At 44.0% G+C, this 18521-nt stretch overlaps 1 protein-coding gene across 8 annotated transcripts in view; it reads left to right on the top strand.

Annotated features, from left to right (window-relative positions):
* Positions 1–18521, top strand: part of MAP2K5 (mitogen-activated protein kinase kinase 5) — a 223792-nt gene that overhangs the window by 33447 nt on the left and 171824 nt on the right. For all 8 annotated transcript variants that reach the window (XM_084781427.1, XM_084781426.1, XM_084781425.1 and 5 more), the window contains 4 exons: positions 662–731; positions 5041–5081; positions 5998–6065; positions 12128–12176. In XM_084781427.1, the coding sequence (XP_084637553.1) occupies positions 662–731; positions 5041–5081; positions 5998–6065; positions 12128–12176 (228 nt within the window). The remainder of the gene's footprint in view (positions 1–661; positions 732–5040; positions 5082–5997; positions 6066–12127; positions 12177–18521) is intronic.

The raw sequence follows: 18521 nt of genomic DNA, 5'->3' as shown, positions 1-18521 counted from the left end.
CTCATTTTATGAAGGGCAGTGAGCTGTTGTTTTACTCAGGATCTTATGTTTTATGTGCATAGAATTTTACAATGAGTTTTGATTCATCTTAAAGTGTGCCTAAAGCTAAAGTACACATCAGAACTCGATTTTCTAGGAGGAGATTAGCTTTTTACATGGGGAGTCTCTTGCCCATGGTTTAGTAATAAGTTGTTCACTGGTCCCACAGTCTCTCCAATTTCTCGATCTCCGTTATCCAAAGTTTTTAGCACAAATGTGCTGAATTTTTGATTGACATGTGGATTCAAGCCAGATATTGAGCCTATTCAGTTTGCTTTACAGCTTGCAGAGGAAAAGGACAAGAGGCAATCTGAGTAATTTCTATCAAAATGTTTTTGTATATTTAAAATATATGTCATTAAAGTATGTTAAATATTAACATGGGTTCTTGGTTAATACTGTTCGTCTTAAAGATAAATGGTGGTATGGGTGACTGCTAGCCTTCTAGACCCCACATGCATTCACTGTGGTAATTTTGATGTGCCAATAGCAAAAACGTGTTCTCAAGGCTGGTCTGTTCATACCAGCCGTTTACAAAAGTGCTATGAGCTAAACAGCCCGTAAGTGTCTGTCCCAGTGTCCGCACATTACTAAGTAATCTCTTCCTATTATCTCTTTGCAGTATTATTCCACAGTAATGGAACAGCAAGTAAATGGCCAGCTAATAGAGCCGCTGCAGATATTTCCAAGAGGTAATGTTGAACAAATTCTAATCAACAATGATTATTTCAGCAAACTGTTTCATCACCAGTTATGTTTTCCAAAGGTTTAAATGCACATAACATGATGTCTAGCTCTTAATTTAAAAAAAAAAAACACAAAAGAAGTATTCATTATCACAGAGGATTGCAAGCTATATTATAGTTGTAGGAGATAAAATATCTAATCTACTAGAGTAAATTAAACTAACTAGATTGCATTTTGTTTTGTTTTGGTTTTTTAAGTACACACTTATATTCGCTTAAAGAACTCTTTGGGAGTTCCCATGATTCTAAACCAAGGCAAATGGATGACTTTAATTCAGATTTATAAATTGTGGCTCATGATGATGTCTTAGAGCTGCTATTGAGACGAGAGCTGTCAGCTGGTGCAGAAACTATGAAAAATGGGGATTTGAGGGCAGAGCTTTGAACAGAGCTTGGTATTTGTCTTGGGGTGGGGGTATTTTGCAAATAATAGAACCTCTTCTTTAATGTAGTTGATTAAGTCTCCAAATACATGAGCAGATTAGGGTGAGCGTCAGTGAATTCCTCTTTTAGGTTGGGCAATACCAGCCTTGTATCAGCTGTGGTTGTTCAATTGTACAAATAGTCCCTCAAAATTTGAATAATGATGAAAAGAGGGACTTTGTTATATAAATTAGTTTTTAAACCATTATTTTCCCCCCACTTGAAATCCATGCTTTCTATCTAATGGCACAGACCAGGAAATCCTCTAAGTAACTCTTCTAGAAATAGCTTAATTGAAATAATTAAAAGTTAAACTCACCTTCGTTAACTAATACTGTACAGATAATCATGGTATGAGTTTTCCAATTAAACATTCTAGACTTTCATTACCTGTAACTCAGAACTTTGAACGGCTCAATTAACCAGTGGGCTCTATTTGCAGAGATGGTCTCCAAAGGCATCTGGCTTGGCTAGCCAGGGAGAGATCCAGGTTCAAGTGCAACATTCCTCTTTTGGGCGTTTGTGTGGGCAGTGGAACTAGGGGATTCTTTCATTATTAGTAAGAACTTAATGAGGGGCTGAGTGACGAGATAAAACTGTGCTAGTAAAGATCAGTGGTCTTCCAAAAGAAAAGTATGACTAGTTGGGTTCTGTGGTGCTTGACTGAAGAGGAAAGAAGGGAGACCCTGCTGGTGCTCTTGCTTTTTTTTTTTTTTTTTTTTTTTTTTGTAGCTGGCCCCTGACAATGACACAGATTCTTCCCTTGTTTTCGTGTGACTGCAGAGTTGAGGCAGACTTGAAAATTATTTCCTCCATAAAGAACAGTGCTTTACAGTGCTTCAGAGCTCCGTTATGGCAAAGCCAGGCACAGATCCCAGAGAACCTGATGGCACACTGGAGGGCTTTTCCTCTCAGTAAGCTGCTCCCTTCCCTCCGTGGGAAGGCTTTTCACTTTAGTCCCCTTCACTCCCCAGGCAGCCCTGGCAGCATTGCTGTTTGTCTGCTGACCCTTGCTGGGGCTGGCAGCCATTCTGAGAGCACTGCTGCCTTTATGTTTCCTCTAGTACGTACACTGTATGGACTGTCGAGGCCCAGAGAGGTGAAGGAGCCTGTGAATCACACAGTGCCTAAGTGTCTAGTGTACTCTGAGTGAGACATTGGTGCAAGTTACAGTTGGTTTCTGGGGAAAGACATAACTTCAAGTTCTAGTGAGGTGGCGGGAGTTTGGAGGGTTTAGTGCAGTGGTTCTCGCCCTGTGGGTTGCAACCCATTGGGAGTCGAACAACCCTTTCACAAGGGTGGCCTAAGACCATTGGAAAACGCAGATGTTTATATCATGGTTCATAACAGTAGCAAAATTTAAGTTACGAAGTATCAACAGAAATAATTTTACGGTTGGGGGTCACCAACGTGAGGAGCTGTGTTAAAGGGATGCAGCATTAGTAAGGTTGAGGACCGCTGGCTTATTGTTAGTGTGAGGAGAAGAGGATGCTGAACAGACCTGAGATGCTGGGATCGTCTACAGCCCCAGCACAACACCTATGAGTATAGTCTCTCCAAGCCACATTGAGAATTTCAAAATGTGAGTTCATCCCCCTTTCTGGGGTTCTGTGCTGTGCTGCAATTTGGGTCTTTTGGTTTCCTTTGATTGTCTTGGTGTTTGCTGCCTGACTGCCTACTGCAGATGCAGATGAGCTCAGGTTACATCTTGTCAACTTGACACAAAACTAGAGATTCCTGGGAAGAAGGACCTCAGTTGAGGAATTATCTCCATCCAACTGCCATGGATGTGGGCATTTTCTCGATCTCTAATTGATGGAAGGGGACCTAGACCTCTGTCTGCAGTGATAGCCTTGGGCACACTTCCTGGGTTGTGTAAGAACGGCAGCTGCCTGTGCGTCTGGAAGCAGGCCAGTAAAGAGCCTCTCTGGCCTCTGGTTTGGTTCCTGCCTCCAGGTTTCTGCCTTGGCTTCTCTTGATGGACTGTAGGCTGTAAGCTGAAACACCCCTTTCCTCCCCAGGGTGCTTTTGGGTGCGATGTTTATCACAGACACAGGGGGGCTACTTGGACAACACGCAGCTAGCATGTGGACTTGGCAAGAGGTTCCTTGCGCCTTCCTAGTTGGTCTCAAGCCCTATAGGGTCTGTGCTTGGGCCCCATGGTAAAAAGAATCTTTAGACTGAGCAGGTTGATGGGGCCAGAGACAGCAATTTTACTCTAATCCCGTATTCTCCTCATTTCAAGTAGCACTGTTGTCATGAGCAGTGTCCCACTCCTAGTGCATGGCCAAGTCTTCCCTGTGGCTCAGAGCTGTGTTAAATATTAATAAGTATGAAAATTGGCTAGCATTACAGTAACGGCCCTCTTAACGTCAGGATGTATGAGGCTGCTGGGGTTTTTAATGCAGCATGGCTGTTTAGATTTCTAGTCACAAAGGTTTGAAGAGGCAGTTGAGAAGAAAGCAGTGTTGAGGTTAGAGAAGGCAGCTGGAGGCTTTCGCATTCCTTGGCTTGCCACCTTTTTCCTGCACTGGTTACTACAGAGTCTGAGGGAATACTGAGCATCCTTCAAGGGCTGGGCACCAGATGTGTGCAGCTGTTGTTTTGCTCAAAGATTTAATTTGCATTTTAAGGAAAGAAGGTTTGGAGTCTTAATGTATTAAGTATCTTATGCACTTAAAATTTTTTTATTTGGTTTTAAATATGTTTTGGGGGATAATAATCTAATAAATTCATTTTAGAATATATTTATTTACTTTATTTTATGTATATGTGTATGCCCAAGTGTCTGTCTGTATAACATGTGTGTATGGGAGCTGGCGTTAGAAATAGTTGTGAGCTACCATGTGGGTGTTGGGAATCGAACCTGGGTCCTCTGTAGGAGCAGCCAGTGCTCATAGCCCCTGAGCCACCTCTCCAGCCCTAATAACATAACAAACTCAAGTTTACTTGATGTTCCCATAACCTTATAGTTATCTTGCATATCATCTTAAACATCTTGACTTCTGTTAGCAGAAACAGAGAAAGAAAAAAAAAATCAAGTCCTCCTTTTCCTAACAACCAGCCCCTTAACACTCTATTGTAGGACACGCCAGTACTTGAGCTGAATTGGTCTGTAACATGGATAGGAAGTTTTGTGCTTTAAACATGGTGATGAAGAAGCATTTGCAGGGTTAGAAATGTCTCACTTGTAGCCCAGGGTGGTGCTGGGAAATCCCTGTCTTTTTTTTTTTTTTTTTTTTTTTCCTGGCCCTATGTTACCTTCAGAGCTAAACATGAACAGATAATCACGATTTGCAAGAAGCCTCATTAAATTATATATCTGTTTTAATAAGTCCGATTGCTTATGGCTGACGCAAAACTTGAATACACTCAAACCTGTAGATCCCATCGTGGAGTCCCTAGCCATCTTTTTGGCATTCAAGGACCCTCTCCCCAGCCCTCCATGCCTTTAAAGCAACAAAAGCAGAAACCCGCCGCTTCGCACGCCCTTTGACTGCCTTGTGCCGCTCAGCAGAGTGAGCGAGAGAAGGCTGCGGAAAGCTGAGCCATGGAGGAGTCTCATCATTTTAGCTCAGCTAACGTTTTGGTATGTTTTAAGCAGAAATTGGAATTCGTATGAAGTGGTGTCAGCTCTGTGCATTTATAAACGCTCACTCCTGCAAGTTAAGAACCCGGTTCATAATTCCCACCCTGGGTCTTGGGGGCCACTTTTCAATCATTTCTCTCTGCTAATTTTGGTGTCACCCTCATTTCTTTTTAAACGATTCATTTTGAGCAAATTTGTAAATGGCCCTGATGTGTTCTACAATTTAGTCAATTACTGTTTCAGCCTGCAAGCCTCCTGGGGAACGGAACATACATGGCCTGAAGGTACGAATTTCAATAATTGTTTCAGTAAAGTTAGATGGATTTGTAATGCTGTGTTCCACTTATTGAAATGTCAAATAAAACTGCACTTTCTCAAGCTCTGACAAGCAATCTTTCCCCCCTTATTTTGAGTGGTGGGGGCAGAAGGGCTGCATCTGTGTTTGCTGTATTTGTACCATGTGGATGTACTTGGATCCTGGGCCTTTGGTGCTGGGTTTTTCAATTATTTGGAGTTGTTTTGTTGGTCAGTTTTTCTAGGATGATCCTGGGGTCTGTGCTCCACAGAGATTGATTTGAGTGAGAACATAGCCTTCATCTTGGTGATTAATAAAGCACATAAGCATATTGCACACAGGGTGCCCTCCCTCTGCCCTCCACATATTTATGCTTGAAACACATATCTAGTTAATGTCTTTTCATTGTTCTGAGTGTTTTAAATTCTGGATTTCTGCTCAAGGCTTCACATCTGAAAGAAAAGCGCCAGCTATTTTATTGGGCTCAAGTGTTCTATAATTAATTACTTGGACCTCATTTTCTCGTGAATGAGAAGCAGTTGTAGAGCTGGAAGGGGGTGGCATCCTGAGGTTTGCTGCTAACCCCTAGACACAAGCTGAACGTGGGTCCATGGGCATCCTGCTTTTATGTTGTTCTAGACAGCGAACTGAGGCTTATACCCCTCTGTTTCTCTGTTTTCAGTACTATTTAAGTATTTGAATAATGCCAGGGATGGTGGATTATGTAATATACGGGTTGTACAGTTCTGTAACCTATATACTGAACACACTCCAACTGTGGGTCTGTCTAGCAACAAGCTAATTAACCTTCATAGTGAGCTGAGACATTGTATGGTGGATTATAGGTTAATTAGAACTGTGTCCTCAGAACACAAGGCTGATCAAACTTCTCTCTTTACTTATAGGTGAATACACGGGCTGGACCATCTCAACATACCAGCCCCGTGGTGTCAGATTCACTTCCAAGCAATAGGTAAGGACAAACAAGGGAAGTGTGCCTTGCTCAGGTCTTCTCAGGGACGGGTGAAGGGTCAGATCGGGGGCTGGGAAGAGGCTTGTGCACCACTTGCCTTTTCTATAAGACAAAAAGTATAGTTGGCTGTAAAGAAAAGTTGACTGGCTAACTAGCCCTTGCTGCATATTGGCTGGAGAGAAGAAAAAAAAAAAGACTTTATATAGGAAGGTGAAGTTAGAGGCAGGTGAGGTGGCTCAGTTGACACAGTGCCTGCCCTGCAAGCGAGGGCCTGCGTTTGGATTCCTAGCACCCATCTAAAATCCAGATGTGGCAGCACATCTTGTGACTCCGTTCTGGGGAGGTAGAGACAGGCAGGTCGCAGGAGCTCACTGGTCAGCCACCCTCGCTGAATCCAGGAGCTGCAAGCTCAGCGAGAGGCTCTATCATAAAATACAGACTATAAGCATTGAGGAAGACGCTGTACATGAGCCTGTGGCTTCCACATGTGCACAGATATATGTACTTACCCCCCCCCCCACGCACACCTTCTATACCACACACACTCATACACAATAAATAAATAAACAAATAATAAAGATACAAAAGATGAAATTGACATGTTAAACCATTAATTTTGTTCTCGAGTAGTTTTCCCTGAGACTCCAAATTATATAGCGTGTTCTGCGCCTGTTTCAAGTCTTGATCCAGTTACAAGCTGTGTGATACTTATTAAGTCTTTCTTGCTTGCCCATCTTTTGACAGTGTTATTATCTGCTGGCATCTTTACCAGACAGAGTCAGGGAAAGAGTCAGATGGTGACATTTAGCTTGACCGGCAGTGCTGCTCATTAATGGCATCTTTGGTTGTCCGTGAGATTCTGTAACAGGAAGCTCATTCTTGTTAATTCATGCTAGCATCACTCCACACTGGGACAGACCCTGAGCCTCTCAAAGTCGTCTTCCCTGCCTGAACTTAACTGCCATGCCATGCCAGCACTCAGGTGTTCAGTTAGCCTGCCAGTAAACACCACAGCCCTCAACTCCTGATGCTGGCTCTGTATTGTACTCATAGTGGTGGCTGAACCGTTGACAGACCCAGGACCTGCTTCCAGCCTGCACTGAAGGTTCCAGGCCTTTGGACTTGAGTCAGTGTGTGTGTGTAGAGCTGTGAACCAAACAGGGGTTCTTTGCAAGAGCAGCAAGTACTCTTAACCACTGAGCTATCTCTCTAGCCTGCATTTTTTTCTTTAATTTTTGAGACTCTTGCTATGTAGCCCAGATAGGCCTCAAACATGTGGAAGTCCTCTGCCTTGTCTTCCCAAGTGCTAGGATTACTGGTGTGTATCACCATACTATCTCCACAATCCCAGTTGACCTAAGGGCCTCCCAATAGGCTCCTCCCCCAAAGCTGCTTCCCTGGGTACTTTACTGTGGTGCCAGTATCTCCCTACTAAGCTTGCTGGGAATGTGGCTCTTAACAGTTGATCCCGTCTCAAAGTACAGGTAGCGAGCTAGTCACCAGTGGGTCGTCTGCCTGGTCTTATGGGCCAGGTGTTTGCTCCTCCACAGTGTGCCTGGCCCTGCCAGACACTGCCTTGCATTCACTTTCTTCCATATTGCCTGGACATGGGAGCCATGTTCCTGCAGAGTGGAGGCAGGTGGGTGGGGGACTACATGTTCATGGAGCTCCTGGAAGGCAGAACATTTCACTGCTACCACTAATTCCAAAAAGGATGATGTGCATACAAACAGCCAGTGAGCCCTGGGCCAGGACAAGGCCTTCCCCTGGTGCTTGAGATTATGCTTTCATTGTGGCATTTAAAAAGCCAGACGGAGTTGCAAAGACTTCAACTCATAGAAGCAGTGTCACTTGGCAGTCTTCCACAGCCATCGTAGCTGCAAGTGAGGATTAGCTTGCTGTAAAAGCCGCCATGTCTCTTGGTGGAGTATAGTAAGACTCCTAAGTCTTCACTACATCTTGCAGCTTCATCCGCCATTTTCACTGGGGATACGGCAGCCTCCTAGATAGTGAGGATAAGCATTCCTGTCCTGGGAAGGATATTAATTGAAAAAGTCCTGCAGGTGTTTTAGTGTGTTACCCTATATAGGCCATGTTCTAGGCCCCGGGTTGATGACTAATCTGCAGGTATTTATCGAGGGCGGGCAGGAAGCAGGGGTATGCAGAGAGAAACGCTAGTCAGGCATGTGGTTTGACAGGGATGACTACTCAGAGCTGGCTTGCTGGGGAGCACGATGTGTGTCAAGCCCTGACACACAGGAGGACCAAGTCACATCACAGTAAGGACATCTCAGACGGAGGGAGGTACCTAGAAAAGGCCCTGAGGCCAAAGAGCTCAGCATGTTTCTAAGGAGGCCGACTTGACAGGGCACAAGGAGAGCGGATGAGTTAGGGCAGGGGTGTGGGAGGTTGGGGAGAGTAACTCAAGTGATGGGAGGCAAGGATGCAGACAGGAGTAGGTCATGTGGGGCTTGGAAGGTCCATCGGTGCCTACCTTTCCTACCCTGGCCTGGAGAGCCAGAGAAGGGCTCTGGGAGCAGAGGGCAAGCCAGCCCAGCTTTCAGACTCCGCCTGTGGGGAGCAGGAAGAGGGAAGGCACAGCCTTGTCCTTCTTCCCTTTAATGCTTGACTCCTCTTCTTTGACAAAAGGACACCCGGGTTCTTCCCAACAACCCTGGGCAGGCCTGGACCTCCTGGGCCAAGTCCGCCCCCTTGTTTCATTAGGTACATCGTATGAGGTTCTTTCTTTCCGAGCTGGCATTTGTCACCCTCCAGCACCCATTTGTAAAGATTGAGTTTTGCCCCCAGAATGCAGCTACTGCTTCTTTCAAGTGAGCTCTTCTTGCTGCCTTCTCTCTCACACCTGTTCCTCATGCTTCGCCAGGGCAGCTGCGCCTTCCAAGGGACTCAGCCTCTGCCCACTTGCAGCCTCTCTGTGGCGGCTGCACAGATGCTCCAGGGAATCGCCAGCCCCTGTGGTCTCCTCCACCTTAGCCGGGACAGCCTGGCCACTTGTATCGCTCTGCTCTTCTTCACTGCTGTGGACTACCGGAGACAGTGAGATAGCCCACTCTGTTAAGATATAAAGTTTGGGGGTTGAAGCCCCAATGGCTGAGTGCTACTTTTCCCACCCCATCTAAACTAGATAATACAGCTAGACACTGCCTGCCACTGGAATCGTGTTCCCTGTTATTTTGAAAGCATTAGTTGTTCTTCGGCACAGGTTAATGACCATTCGTTAGACTGCGCTTATTAACGCACATGGTGAGCCTCGGTCATAACTGCTGAATTTAAGTCCCCCTGCCTTTCTGAACTGCTTAGCCTTCTCCGTCTGTAACATTAGGACAGTGTGGCTCTCTGTCCATCTACCGAGAGTGTAAGATTGACAAAGCTTTGTTAAGGAATCACAGTTTGGTTCTTGGATGAAAGGCATTTTGTAAATGCCATGAATTAAAATGTTATTATTTAAGCTTATGACATAATAGACTAATCTGTGTGGGAGAGCATAGCCAAGGCTTTCTTTGGCTGTTTGTATCTTTATGATAAGCAGAATAATCAAATTGGAAGTCATTTGTGGAAATACAAAAAATTAAATATTTCTCAGACGTGTGTGTGTGTGTGTTTAAGTGATAGTCTGAATTTGGACAAGAGCTCTGCCTTTTCTCTGTAAGTTGGGGACAATAGCTGTACAGAAGGGAGCTGCTGTGAGGGCTACCTCAGGAGGACATGCCGCAGCGCTGCTAAACACTGCCTGGCACTGCTCAGCCTTCTGTGATGGAGCTGCCATGACCATGTTAGTAATTAGGCTGCTCTTGAGGCAGCTGCTCACCTGTTGGTACGGATTGCATCTTTAGTTTCAGTCTACAGAATTCTTGACTGTTCCCCTGGGCTGGTGAGATGACATCTGGAGGACGTCATCACCTGCAATCCTTAGGTGAAGGCCTACCTTAGACAGGTTTAAAAAGTGGGAACTGAGGCCCAGTAGTCTGTGTGGGGGACCACAGCAGAATTGTGAGGAGTGTTCAGAGAGAATAGAATCAGCTGAAGGACCAACCTGAGCCCGGGATCGGCTCGAGTCTTATGTACTAACGGTGTCATGTGGAACGCCAGTGTGGCTCACAGCAGTCCTGGTCCCATTTGCTTCCTGACGTATCTGCCCTTTATGTCTTCCCATGTTACCACTATACCTGCCACAGAACAGCAGTGACCACCATTTCTTGAATACTTAGCACTTGGCTGTTCAGGGCTGAGGAGGGAAGGGAGCATAATAGAACGAGCTGAGGTCTGTGTTCTCAGGGAGCTTTCAATCTTGAGTGAACGTGGGAGAAGAAAGAGCCATATGGTAATGACCAAAAGGGGCAGTTTATCTGGCAGAGAGAGCACAGAGTGGACAGTTAAGGATAGAGCTGGCGAGCTCTCTATTTTAAAGAATAGTAGTTTGAGAGATGCTATTTTTAAAAATTATCTATCTATCTATCTATCCATGTGCCAGTGTTTTAACTGCTTGTGTGATGTCTGTGAACCATGTAGATGCACTGCCTACAGACGCCAGAAGATGGCGTCAGAGCCCATAGACCTAAAGTTTCAGACAGTCGTGAGCCACCATGTTGGTTCCGGGAACCAAATGTGGGTTCTTTGAAAAAACAGCTAGTGCTCTGTACTGCTGATCCATCTTTCCAGCCTGGGAGATGCTATTTTATACCCATCCCTTGCTATTTAGTAGGGGAACTTCAGAGTGTCATACGCCATCCCTCTTTCTTAAACATTGTGACTAAACAGCACTAAACTATCTGCAGAAATGTTTTCATAATGTGTTATCTTCTGCTACTATAAGAAATACCCGAGGTAGTCAGCTAATAAAGAAGAAACAGTATAGACAGTTTCAGTCCACATTTCTGCCTAATGACAAGGTGGCGTTCATAGTGGGACCATGTGGTAGAAAAAGCTGGTCACTTTCTGGTGCGGGAAGCAGAGAAATGCAAAACCAAGGAGGTGGGTACCCTGCGATCTCCCTGGAGAGCATGCCCCTAACAAACGTAAGCATCCTACCGGGCCCCACTGTTGGAAGCTACTGCTGTGGGCAGAGCCTGTGGGATTTACCCTATCTAACTAGGTAGTAAATAGCCAGTATGTTCAGAGAGCATTTTAATAATCACCAGCTAATAATGGAAGCTGAGTCTTCTAGGAAAGCAAAGGAAAGAGAAGGCAGCTTCAGTTAATTGGTCTGACTAATAAAAATATGCATGTGGTGTACAAGACAGTGCTGTTTGGTGGCATTTCATTTGTCTGCTTGCCTATAATGTGGATATGCAGACTATTTTATAGGAAGAGGAATTGCCTTTCCAGGAGGAGAGGTAACAGGTCTCAGGTCCCATGGCCGCTGACAGTGGCTACTGTGCCTTTGTCCCACTAACTCTTACCTGTAGTATGAGACCAGAGGGTAACCCGTGTGTTATTTGACATTTGGAGTTCTGTCATCTTTGCTGCCTGAGAATGTTCTGAGAAGGCGTTCATTGTTTGATGCATCACAGATGTGAAGCCACTTGGGAGCTTCCTGTCCCTCTGTGTAGCCCGTTTCCGGGTCTGAAGACTCATAGGGCTTCCATGCCGTTGGCATTCTACCAGTTACTTAAACACAAGAACAGCAACCAAAGAAAAGCCTCTTCTGCAGGGAAAGAGAGCAGTCTACCTCAAAGAACAGGCCTGTTTTAGTCTGGATTTATTATTATTATTATTATTATTATTATTATTATTATTATTATTATTATTATTATTAATCATTCATTATTCGACAAGTTCTCACATAGTCTAGCTGGCCTCAAGCTCCTTATGTAGGTGAGGATGACCTTGAGCTGCTTGCTGCTCCTTCTGCTTCCTGGGATCGTAGGTGTGTACCACCCACCACTCTCGTTACGTGGTGTTGAAGGACAGCCTCATGGCCTGGTGCGTGCTAGGCAAGCAATCTGCCACCTGAGCCATGTCCTCTGCCCTTGGTCTGGAACTTGCAGTGGTGGTGAGAGGTGTTCTGACCTTCGCTCCTGACAGTATCTTTTTCTTTACAGCTTGAAGAAGTCCTCTGCTGAACTGAGAAAGATACTGGCCAACGGCCAGGTAGGTATTGTTGCATACTGTAGTTCAGAATTGCACTCTGCGGCTGTCCAGAGTGTAGCCATAGTAGCACTAAATGATGAAGAGTCTCCATGTTCCCTCCTGTCATAAATGAATGCCAAAGCTTAATGTGGCCGGCAGAACAGGCTGCATGCAGCACGTTTCTCCACCTGGGCTAATGGGTTCACTCCCAGCAGATTGAGGCACTGTGCGCACATCGCACTGCCATCTCGGTTTAAAAAAGCCAATCAGTTCGGAACAAGCCGTCATCCAGTGGCTTGTTGACGGGCCCTGTGTTTTGAAGTGACTGTTTCTTTCATTATCTTTGGGGACAAAAGGGAAAACTGTTACTCTTCCAGCCTCAATGCCTCTTTTGTCCGGAGACCAATATTGTTTTTTGTGGGGATTGAGGCCAGGTAGGGCAGACTGTGGCACATGAGACCCTGGGCTTCAGGGAACCTTGCTTTGCCTTGTTGATGGGCCATCTGAAACTGAGTGACCTAACCCAGCCAGGGAAGGGCAAACAGGCCTGCAAGCCACTTATTTTTCACTAATTTTGATTCAAGTAAATGGACACTTCTGAAGTAGTATAGCGCTTTTCAACATTCACTGGTAAGTGAAGCTACCTACAGGGCTGCAATCCCTCAGCAGCAACATAAATGCGTTTTAATGTTTGTTACAGTGAAACCCTTTGATAGCCTTGCAGGCAGCGCCTGTCCATTGCGATCAGGCCTGCCTATTAGGCTCTATTGACTGAGACATCTGTGTCACTGCAAATAAAAGACTCTTATTGATTTTCTTAACTGCTGTTCACTTCCGTCCGTGTTTCGAAGGCTGAGATCTTAATTATCTCAGATGCTTATTCAGTGCCTTCGCACGCCGGCCTCTCCAAGCCTCGTTGGCATTTCATGAATCAAAGACTCGTAGTGGAGCCTGTCAAGAGGACAAAGACAGCCCCGCGCCTCTCCTTCGGTGGCACCTGTAACGTGCGCCTAATAGATGTGCGCGTCCTAGGACAGCATGTGAGCAAGTGCTTCTGGAAGTCTGGCACGCAGTCTTGTGAATAGTTACAAAAAATTGAGTTGATCTGGTTCTGACAGGCTGTCAGCCAGTGTGTGTGTGAACTCAAGTCCATAAATGCTCCGTGTACAGTGGAAAAGAAGCTGGTGTGGCGTGTGTGTCTAGTCCTGGTCGTCTCAAATTCTGTGGTAGACTGTGCTTGCTAGAGATCAAGCCCAGCTCCTCACACATGGTGCCAATACCCTCAGCTCCAAATGTCAGAGAGCATTTACCTATGGCTTTTACCTCAGAGCAGCCAAAAAGTCTGCACCCATATCCCCTGTGCCTGTCACGTGTGGAGAACCAGTGTGAACAAAAGCCGAAATACCGAACCCAGGCCATTTATATATCTTCAGCGTGCTAATATTCTCAATACTAATTACAATTTATGTACAAGTCACTTGAACTTTTCAGCTGGAAAATATATTTCAAAGTAGACATAAATTAAGAAGTTTTAACTACATTTATTCAGCCTAGGCAATGGAAGATAGCCTGTCAAACAGTCTTCTTTCCAAAGTGAAAAACACTTCTTTGTCTCTCTCTTTCTCTCCCTCTCTCTCTCTCTCTCTCTCTCTCTCTCTCTCTCTCTCACACACACACACACACACACACACACACACACACACACACACCAGCATTCTCAAATGCCCCTCATGTTTTGACAACAAACACAGCCCCACAAATGTTGTAGTAGCGTCAGTTATGAGAGTCTCTTCAGTGGGAGATTGGCACAGCAATGGGTTTTGACACTTAACTATTGTTTATTGCTTTCTCTTGGGACTATGGTAGCCCCACAGTAAACAGCATGGCAGTTTCTTCTTCTTTTTAGTGACAAGCTTATCTTATGTTTACTTTTACTAAAAAAAAAATAAGTAAACAAAATAGATAAATAAAAAATGAGAGACAATTTTTCCTTATGCTTTCAAACATCTGCTTGTCCAAATTCCTCCACTGGTGCTGTTAAATAACTGACTGAGAGCGAGACTGCGCCATGAGGAGATAATGCAGATGGTGTAGGCGTCGGTGCATCTCAAGGCTGAGCACTGACACCATTTGATATGGAAGATGTAAGTCACATTTAACGATACTTGAACAGTTGATTTTATTTTAGTGGTAGTTTTATTTTAGTGGTTTAAGCTCTCAAGCATTAATAATGATTTGCCTTTCCACTAGCCTCCACTTAGATTTCATAAGGAATTCATATTAATCATTAACAGAAAGGGACATGATTCTTCAAGATAATCAAATATTGACAGGTTAGAAATAGCTTTCTGCCTGGGTTCATTGATATAGGTTATGTGATATAAATATTTATTTCTTTTCTGTCACTCAGAGTAAATGCCACCAATTGATTCAGCATTGATAGAGTGTCAACAGTTCATAAGAAACATTTGACTGGCTTGTGTTTTCCGATTAGTCTCTGCTCTATAAAGTGGGATTTACTAAATCTCCCCAATTGTCTGCTCATAGAGTGTGACACCTTCTCAAACCATTACAGTTTCGATTGTGAAGCGAAGGTCTCTCGCTAGGACCTGGTTCTGTCAGACCTTTACATATAAAATAGGATTAATTGAGCATTTTTATCTTAATGATGTATAAGTGATACATAGTTACTCTCTTTAACATAGGCAGGCATTAAACAAATAATGTATTCTTTGCTAATCCATAATTAAATCCCTTTTCATTGTCCCCATTAATTTCATTAATATGTTAAATCAAGAACTACTTAAAAGTTTACCTTTCGTCTTTGAGATGGAGCTGTTCTTTTCCTGTTATTATTTTATGGTGGAAGAGTCCAGCTTTCCAGCTTAATGAATAAATCAAAATATATTTTTGGGTCTGTTTTATTGACAGCTGTGAATCAGACTTGCTGTGATATTTTTGGAGTACGTTTTCCTCCACTCAGAGCCCAGTGTGGTGTTGTCTGTCTAATGTTGGCCCTGAGTTTGCTACTGAAAGAGCCCAAAGGGTCAATCCAGAGGATTTTATAAGACAGCCAGTTGTCACTCCACAGACCTGTGACTTCTACCTCTGGGTCTCTAAAGTGGTTTCTCTGCCTTGTGCTTTTTGGTTTTGTAGAGAAAGTAACTATATTTCCTGCTCCTGGTAAGCCCGGTCAGCGCTCCAGGAAGTCAGGCTGCAGCCAGTCCCTTTCCTGCCACACCTTTGTTGCTTTCAGAACATCAGATTCCTTTAGAAAAGCCCCCACCCTGGGGAGGGGAGGGACCTGCTGTAAACCCACCTTAAAAACCCAGGCCGTGCCAGCATGTGAAAGTCTCCAGTTCTAAATGGTGCATCAGCTCCTTCGTGAGCACTGAGGCAGGAATGAGGCTGAGTATAAGTCAAAAGTGCTGAGCCCTCTTCCTGCCTGACCTAGTGCTGGCGGCTGTCGCTGCTTCTTTCCTGGGCCCACGTCTCTTTCAAGCAGGATGGAGGTACTGTCAGTCATCTGCTTAACTCCTGTGGCTTTCCTTTCCTCTTCCCTCGCATCTATTATTTTGCTTCCTATTTGCATTTTAAAGTTAAAACAAGGAAATTCAAGTATAATTAAAAGCTGGCATCTTTATTGAGTCAAAAAAAAAAAACCCTCAGATCTTTACAGTTTGAAACCTATGTGGTGTGTGTGTGTGTGTGTGTGTGTGTGTGTATGCACATATGAAGGTCAAAGGCTGACCCTAAGTGTCCTCCTCTATTGCTGTTCACTTTATTCTTTTGAGACAGGGTCTCTCCCTGGACCGAGAGCTTGTTATTCTGGTTAGCTTGCTGGCTAGCAACCTCTGGAGATCCATCTGCCTCTGTTTCCCTCCTGGGGTTGCAGGTGTATGCCTCATGCCCCATTTTTATGGATGCTGAAGATTTGACCTCAGGTCCACACACTTACACTGGTTAGCACTTTGCTAACCAGCCATCTCGCTACCACTTGAGCTATGTGTTTTGTTAGTTAAATTTCGTTTCTTAAAAACAAATGAAATTTATTTTGAAAATTACCTTCTAGTCAGTGGTTTGCCTGTCTCTGCTTAGTGACCACTAGCAGAAAGCGTGTCCCCACCTGCCCCAGAGGCAGATTACTGATGGCTAACATTGAACTAGAGTACATTTTGACAATTTATATAATGAATTGGGTTAAATGGTCTTTAAATGCTATAAAACTGTGGTTTTTATGATACTTGGTCCTATCATAGTCACATGAGTTACTCTGTGGGCTTATAAATCCTACCTCCATTTCTCAGTAAACAAAATCTCTTTGCTTCATTTTGAAAAGTTGATTTAATGTGCTTTATCTAATTATGATAGGGAAATGCTATTAGCTTTTTTTTTTTTATATAATTTTATATCATATATGAAATCCTCAAATCCTTACATTCAGTTCATGAGCTTCAGTAGCCTTTGTTTTTGCAGTCTGCTGTGCTAAGATAGCCATGCACCCGTGGTCCCAAACCAGGGCCGGGGCGGGATCACTTGACCCTAGGATTTCAAGACCTTGTCTCATAAAACAAGCAAATAAAGCCCGTACTTTTAAAAACATGAGAAATAAAAACAGAAAATTCACAAGCAAACAGAAAAGGAACTGATAGAGATATGTACATATGTATTAAGTTATTTATTTAGACGGGATCTTATGTAGCCCTGGATAGCCTCTAGCTCACTATGTAAACTAGGCTGACCTCAAATTCATAGTGATCTTCCTGCCTTTACCTCCCTAGTACTGGGACTAAAGGAGTGTGCCACTATGCCTGGCAGGCTTTTTTTTTTTCATTTATGTGTGTTTATGCCTGCTTGTCTGTATGTAAACCATTTGCATGGACTACCTACCTAGGCCAGAAGAAGGCATCCGAGTCTTCCTGAGCTAGAGGTACATGCAGTTGTGGACCTCCCGGTGTATGTTTGGGAACAGAATCCATGTCCTCTGTAAGCACAGCAAGAGTTCTTGACCATTGAGTCATCTCTGTAGTCATTGATATTTCATAATATTTAAAAAAAAAAAAAGCTATCAACTCATTGGCTGGGCCAAGGCCTGCAGACCTTGAAACAGCATAGACTTTTTGACCATTTCTTGTGGATATAGTCTTCACAGGAACACACTTTTAGAACCTGCAGTTCAGAATCACTTCCATGTTTATGGCTTTGTATCATCTTCCTCATTATTGGTGGGAATTCCTCAATTTGGCCTTAATTTTGAGCTCCCACTCACATACACATGCAACAACAGGCTTTGCCACCTTCCTTGTGAGACTCTAAGCTTCTCCTCTGATGAGGATGTAATAGGCCTATTGTTCCTAACAAGGTTGACATGTGGGAATCCTGGCCCCTCCTCTTTTGTGCGTTCTGTTGTGATTGTAAATGGCCAGAGACACCCATACCTTGCCTTTTGTCTGTGGGGAGGACTTGATCATAAATGTTAGTCCTCCGAGAACCCAGGCCCTCCGTGTCATTTGCCTGCAGCCCACCTGCCCTTTTATCCCAAGGCCACCAATTCAGAATTTGTGGACTTGACCAAGTGAAATTTCTCTCTCCTAGACATTTACTTCGGGCCACAGTGCGAATGTATCTTGTTAGGCAAGTTAATGGTGCAAATTAGTTTGTTGGAGGCTTGTTTAGATTACCTAGAGGAGACTGCTCTCAGGGAATTGGCCTGGTAGCGGCTCGTACCTGCCAGTGGACACTGCTGTTTATGAACCCTTCATCAATCAAAGTGAAGCAAGTGGCAGTCCTGCTGGCCTAGCATCTCAGGTCACTTCTTAGGCTGCTGTTCTTAATGCTGTTGGAAAAGGTGCCATTTAAGTCCAGAGTGATGTGGCTTTCTTTCCTTCAAGCCACATCTTTTCTACAGGGTAAAATATAATTTTATTACATTAGTAGTTTAAAGGTCATGGAAAACAGGATTGTCCTCAAATAGGGAAACAGTTGGCAATTTTTCTGACTTGTCTGCCAGTATTTTTTTTTCCCACTGACCTTAAATATAGCAATTAGCTGATTGTAAATTGCATCAATCAGGTTGTACAACAATTAAATCTGGTGCCGAATTGACCCCTACACATGAGTCTGTCGATACTCTTTTAGGAACTGGCAAAATGGCTTGGCAAGGAAGCTGTCACTTTCACTTGCACCACACACTTAATTATCACAGTCTCTGAAGCTTCAACTGCAGAAATGTATAGAAGAAAACTATTTCCCTTGATAAATGAAGCCCTTGCTTTATTCAGTTGGTGGAAGTTTAGAACACAGCAAATATTTAAAGCTTTACTATAATAATGGTCCAAAAGAAAACTATTATTTTCCAAGTGATAT

The sequence above is a fragment of the Acomys minous genome (genome assembly GCF_964271855.1).
Source record: "Acomys minous genome assembly, chromosome: 5".
Lineage (NCBI taxonomy): Eukaryota > Metazoa > Chordata > Mammalia > Rodentia > Muridae > Acomys > Acomys minous.
This window is presented reverse-complemented; position numbering and strand designations above follow the sequence as displayed.